We start from the raw sequence: 6,813 nt of genomic DNA, 5'->3' as shown, positions 1-6,813 counted from the left end.
GCATCCTGGCCAAATTTGCCCATTGGCCTCTGATCATCATGGCCTCCTAACAATCCCCATATCTGCTGATTGGCTTCATCACTCTGTCTCCTCTCCAACAGTAAGCTGGTGTGTGGTGGGCGTTCTGGCGCACTATGGCTGCCGTCGCACACTGGTGGTGGATGAGGAGATCCCCCTGACAATGTAAAGCGCTTTGAGTGCCTAGAAAAGCACTGTATAAATGTAATGAATTATTATTATTATTATTATTATTATGCAGTCCTCAAGTTGGGGGGTATAAACATGGACCAAGGTACTTATTGTGTAATTGATGGTAAGTGCCATTGCAGTTAACTTCCCTTATTTTTAACGACACTAATTCTCTTAACTAATTGGTCCTATAGGGACTTTTGATGACGTACATTCCTAATAATTATGTGTGTAGACAGAAATCCCTATTGGACCAATTAGTTAAGAGAATCCGTGTCGTTAAAGATAAGGCAAGTTAACTGCAATGGCACCTACCATCAATTACTCAATAAGTACCTTAGTCCATGTTTATACCCCCCCAACTTGAGTACCGCATAACTTATTCTGTACATTAACTAATAGGTACATACACCAGTACGTACATAGGAAGTATATGGAAATAGGACTGTAAAATAAAGTGCACCATTTTACATAAATATTACACAGGAATTACCAGTTCTTCAAACTTTGTAAGCACTGTTGTGGAGAGCAATTTAGCATTAACAGTCCTACACAAGCAATTGAAAAATAGTCCTCTTTTTATTAGGTAAGGTTAGGACTTACCAAGTGTACCGTATATACCAAGTACAGTATGTGTCTTGTTTGTTACCACATAATACCACATTTTTCCGTAGATGCTACACATTTACCATGTACATATCATTAGTATGTACAGTTATGTGTCTTATTAATTACCATATACGGATACTGTAAGGATGTGCCTGTTTGTACCCACTTGTCCGTAAGTACTACATATTTACCATGTATATACATTAGTAAGTACATTAAAATATCTAATTAGTTACCATGTACGGCACTACCTGTAAGTACCCACACTTGTCTGTATGTACAAACAAATTACCATGCATGTACGACTGTTAAGTACAGTCGTGTTTCTTATTTTTTACCATGTACATACACTTCAGGTAAGTACCTTGTGTTACCACTCATTTGCCTGTAAGTACAAGATATTTGCTATGTATGTACCAGGGAAGTACACATACTGTAAAATAAAGTGCTACCACTATGACTGTATAACTACAATAGTTTGTTAATAAATTTGGGGTTACTTCAGGATAACTGGGACATTTTTTCCTAGTCATCTCAACGACAAAAAGTGAAGGTAAGACATTTACCTGAATTCACCCCTATAAGTGCTTTATTACTGCGTACTTATTATAAAATGTCACAAAAAATAACACTCTCTGTCTCTATGAACATGTGTGTTTATTATAAGTGTGTAAAGGGAATGTTGGGAATGTTTGTACATGTGTGTATGTTTGTAGATCTTACCTTCTTTTTGTCCCTCATGGATCTCACCATGCTCACCATGATCTTACATCCTGTCTCTGCCTCCAGCTGTTTGGCTGTAAGCCCCCGCGGGCCCAAGATCCGGCCCACAAAATTAAACTGCAACACACAAACACACACATCTCACTCACTGCATCTGCGTCTGGATGGAGCAGTATAATACATATACGCTTTAGCATTTGACAAGTCACAGTTTGCATCAATAATACTATAAAATTTACATTTCATGTTACTTTCGAATTTCTTCACTATAGTGTAAAGTATCAGGTTATTATGTAGCATTATTATGCAGGGGGCATTACACATATTATTCTTAAGTTTGAAGTTATTAATAACGTAATTCCTCATTTCTAAAGCACGCACGCACACACGCACACACACACACACACACACACACACACACACACACACACACACACACACACACACACACTCCTACTTTGGCTCCTGGATGCTTATCACACTCAGTACAAGAATTATAATTACCATTTTTAAGCCCTTCTTAGTCTTGCACCACAATATTTAGTTGATCTGAATCATGCTCATTCTCCTGCTTTCTACTCTTAGGCCTTCTGGAGACAGTTTATTAACACTCTCTGAAAAAGGTACAAAAGCTGTCATTGGGGCTGTAACTAAACTTACTAAAATGTACCATTTAGGTACTAATATGTATACTTTAGGTAGTAATATATACTTTTAAGGTACTAATATGCTCCTTTTTTTCGGAGAGTGAATGTTCCTTCATTGGATGGATGGTCTTTCAGTGTCTTGACCCCTACAGTACATACTGGAAATCTCTCCCCCAGCATCTCAGTGAAACTGTATCTCAACCACCTTCAGAACGCAATTGAAAACGCATCTGTTTACTCTGGGTTATTGAAATGTTTATGCATTGTCCTTGGGTACGTGAAAAGTTATATATACCAAGTACAGTATGTGTCTTGTTTGTTACCACATAATACCACATTTTTCCGTAGATGCTACACATTTACCATGTACATATCATTAGTATGTACAGTTATGTGTCTTATTAATTACCATATACGGATACTGTAAGGATGTGCCTGTTTGTACCCACTTGTCCGTAAGTACTACATATTTACCATGTATATACATTAGTAAGTACAGTAAAGTATCTAATTAGTTACCATGTACGGGCACTACCTGTAAGTACCCACACTTGTCTGTATGTACAAACAAATTACCATGCATGTACGACTGTTAAGTACAGTCGTGTTTCTTATTTTTTACCATGTACATACACTTCAGGTAAGTACCTTGTGTTACCACTCATTTGCCTGTAAGTACAAGATATTTGCTATGTATGTACCAGGGAAGTACACATACTGTAAAATAAAGTGCTACCACTATGACTGTATAACTACAATAGTTTGTTAATAAATTTGGGGTTACTTCAGGATAACTGGGACATTTTTTCCTAGTCATCTCAACGACAAAAAGTGAAGGTAAGACATTTACCTGAATTCACCCCTATAAGTGCTTTATTACTGCGTACTTATTATAAAATGTCACAAAAAATAACACTCTCTGTCTCTATGAACATGTGTGTTTATTATAAGTGTGTAAGTATGTGTTAGGGAATGTTTGTACATGTGTGTATGTTTGTAGATCTTACCTTCTTTTTGTCCCTCATGGAGCCTTTCCCTCTCACCATGATCTTACATCCTGTCTCTGCCTCCAGCTGTTTGGCTGTAAGCCCCCGCGGGCCCAAGATCCGGCCCACAAAATTAAACTGCAACACACAAACACACACATCTCACTCACTGCATCTGCGTCTGGATGGAGCAGTATAATACATATACGCTTTAGCATTTGACAAGTCACAGTTTGCATCAATAATACTATAAAATTTACATTTCATGTTACTTTCGAATTTCTTCACTATAGTGTAAAGTATCAGGTTATTATGTAGCATTATTATGCAGGGGGCATTACACATATTATTCTTAAGTTTGAAGTTATTAATAACGTAATTCCTCATTTCTATATATATACCTGTATATAATGAATAATGATGTTTTATAATAATATAATAGTTTTTTTATATAGAATATATTTTAAATTATAAAATATATTTTAATAGATTTTACAATGTTTTTATGTTAGATTATTACAGACTACCATTATGCTTGATTTTCATTTCAAGTAGATTTTCATTTCAAGTAGTGATAAATTCAAAGTTTGCCAAGCTTAATTTAGTGCTTCATCAAAAATCACTTCATTATTGCACATTAATCACCTCTCACTTCTGAGACCGTAAATTCTGATATGGCTACAGGCCAATACTGTGTCTGCACTGAATATATGTACATAAAACGCAATGTTTTGTGTTCATTTCTAACCCTGGCTAAGTTCAAAAGTGATCACGGACATGCGAGTTAGGTGATGGAATTCAGCAGAATTGTGTGAATGAAATTCCCTGGGAGGTACTTTATTTGAGCAGGCTGCCTAAGTGTTATCGTGGAGCTCATCAGCCCGGGACTCAGACAATGTGCAGAGAGCAGCAGCCGATAGCCTGCTATATGCCCGCGCCTCCTCTAGGCCTTCACTGATAAGATAAGAGCCACCAATTGTTCACCTAATCGATCAGGTATCAGCACTGACCCGACGGCTGTCGGTCAAAGGCTCTGGCCCGGTCTGTAGCCTGTCGTGCTGGAGAACTGACATGCAAATGTGAATGAGTTTGTGTTACAGTTACAATAACGTTGCGTTACAGTTACAATATCAGACCAACTCTGAATACACTATTATTAAAAAGTTTGGGGTCGGTTAGATTTTTTTTATATTTTTGAAATAATTGTCTCATGCTCACCAAGGCTGCATTTCTTTTTAAAATAAATGTAAATAAATAAAATAAATAAATGTCAAAACTGTTACAGTAACAAGCAGTAATAATGTTAAATAACTGTTCTATTTGAATATATTTTCAAATGTAATTTATTCATGTGATGCAAAGCTGAATTTTCAGCATCATGCTGTCTGAAATTAGTCAAGAAGTGACGTTTGTGTGAGGAATTGGATGGGGATGTTCATTTCACAAACATGACAATAAAGGTCGTTCTGTAGGGCTTTTTAACAGTGGAGATTACATTACAAAATAGCAACATTTGATTACCATGCTGTATTTTTGTATTAAAAAATACAGTAAAAATACAGTAAAAATGAGAAATATTATTACAATTGAAAATAAGGGTTTTCTATGTGAATAAATGCTAAAATGTATATATATTTTTTGTTGCTGTAATCAAAGCTGCATTTTCAGCGTCATTACTCCAGTCTTCAGTGTAAGAAATCTTTCAGAAAGCACTCTAATCAACCTGCTCAAGAAACTTTTCTGATTATTATCAATGTTTAAAACAGTTGTGCTGCTTAATATGTTTGTGAAAACTGTAAATTTTTTTCCCCGAGATTCTTTGATGAATAGAAAGTTCAGAAGAACAGCATTTTTTTTAAAACAGAAATATTCTGTAACATTATAAATGTCTTTATGTAACTTTTGATAGATTTAATGCTTAATTGCTGAATAAAAGTATTAATTTCTTTAAAAAAATACTGATTGACTTTTCAAAGTAATGCATTACATATGTCAGTACAGTAAGCACATTAAATAATATTAACTCTGATAATATGGTTTAAATAAAAAAAAGTAACAATATTTGACCTGTTACTTCAGATTATGTAACATGCAACTCAATAACCCCAGAACACAACCCACAATTATTTCTGCATACTTCATCATCTTGTGCATTGTATGAAACTGTACAGTCATGTGATCACTATTTTTTATCTTTCTTTATTTATTCTATAGATTTTAGGAAATTTGCATGTTGCATCTCTTTCTTTTCTTTAGGGAACTCCATTCTAATACAGTCAGTGTGATGTGCAGCAGCGGTTTGTTTTGGAGGCATGCAGCCTTGCGTTCTTAAAAATCCCATTTTACACTACAGGCCTCCTGCTCTAATCAATAAGCCTTCGGGGCCCGCTTTATCAATGTGTTTGGTATTCTGATGTTACGCTCTTTTCACATGTCTGACTCCATGCATAATCGACTACTGGTAAAACATCGTCACTGAGTATGTGTTTGTGCAGTTTTTATTTTTTTATTCTGGCACCCTTCATCCCTGTCCAAGAGCCTTGCAGATATGAATGGAAAAAAAAGCAATTAAATTTTACTTGGAGGCACAAAGCACAAGGGCGTGCATTACATTTGTATGCGTGTGTGTTCACCCTTCAAATAAAAGTTGTGTGTGTTTATTTCTGCATGTACATAAAAAAGACTGTCACTCCATCTTTTTTTAATTAATAAACCTATTAAAATATGCATATGGCACTTTTTACATGCGAATAAATCATTTTTATATTAAAGTGTCTAATGTCTAAGAACACAGTCAAGATTAAAAGCTGTCATTTCCACTGTACATTCATGTTTGCATATATGAGTGACATGCATCCATACAGTTCTGACGCTCCTATATGCAGCGGCTTCCTACTTTCCACTACCTTGAAAAGTAAAACTTCTTCAAATATCAAATATTCTAGTGTCATGAAATAAAGATCTGATCTTGATCAATCTTCTATGTGGTTTTGACCATGTGTGATGGAATTTGTGTGGAATTTGGTATATAATGGTAATGTCATTTTGGAAAAAAGTGGGACGACTTTCCTGCTTTAACACTTATAAAATAAAATGTATTTATGATAGTAACTTTGCTTTTACTTCCTATTTCAGTTTGAGATGTGAAGAAATTACCATTGCCAATCACAGAAGAGGCAATGGAAGCTGAGCCTCCTGTAAAATGAACATAATTAAAATTATCATGAATAATCACTTTACTTATTAATGTGAATGCAATGCAATTAATGTATAATATATATATATATATATATATATATATATATATTTCTTTCATGCACAGTCAAACCCAGGTTTAAGTCACTGCACAAGTGCCAGAGAAAGTTAACAAGATACTCTGATTAGTAAAATAACCATTTAGAATTGCTATTCAAATGATGCAATATAATTTATTTCCATCCAAAATGCTTGCACAACATGGAGAATAAATGTAATTTGCACAATATTCTCAAAAAAAAAAAAAAAAAAAATATATATATAACTTCTAGTGTTGGTTGGTTCTTGTAAAAATTTAAGAAGGAACTATTTACATCAGAATTAGAGAGTCTGCTGTTCTTTGAGTCTGGATGTCTCAGCAGTAGAAATATGAGACATTTTCACATGAAATATAAATGTCGCAG

At 34.8% G+C, this 6,813-nt stretch overlaps 1 protein-coding gene across 4 annotated transcripts in view; it reads right to left on the bottom strand.

Moving 5' to 3' along the window:
* The window catches only part of LOC107696379 (protein quaking), a 130,373-nt gene that overhangs the window by 53,997 nt on the left and 69,563 nt on the right, over positions 1 to 6,813 (bottom strand). For all 4 annotated transcript variants that reach the window (XM_016496680.1, XM_016496682.1, XM_016496679.1 and 1 more), the window contains exon 3: positions 3,176 to 3,292. In XM_016496680.1, coding sequence (XP_016352166.1) covers positions 3,176 to 3,292 — 117 coding nt within the window. The remainder of the gene's footprint in view (positions 1 to 3,175; positions 3,293 to 6,813) is intronic.

This window comes from Sinocyclocheilus anshuiensis, unplaced genomic scaffold (genome assembly GCF_001515605.1).
Source record: "Sinocyclocheilus anshuiensis isolate Anshui unplaced genomic scaffold, SAMN03320099.WGS_v1.1 scaffold963, whole genome shotgun sequence".
NCBI lineage: Eukaryota > Metazoa > Chordata > Actinopteri > Cypriniformes > Cyprinidae > Sinocyclocheilus > Sinocyclocheilus anshuiensis.
The sequence above is the reverse complement of the archived record's forward strand: the minus strand, read 5'-3'. Positions and strand labels throughout refer to the sequence as shown.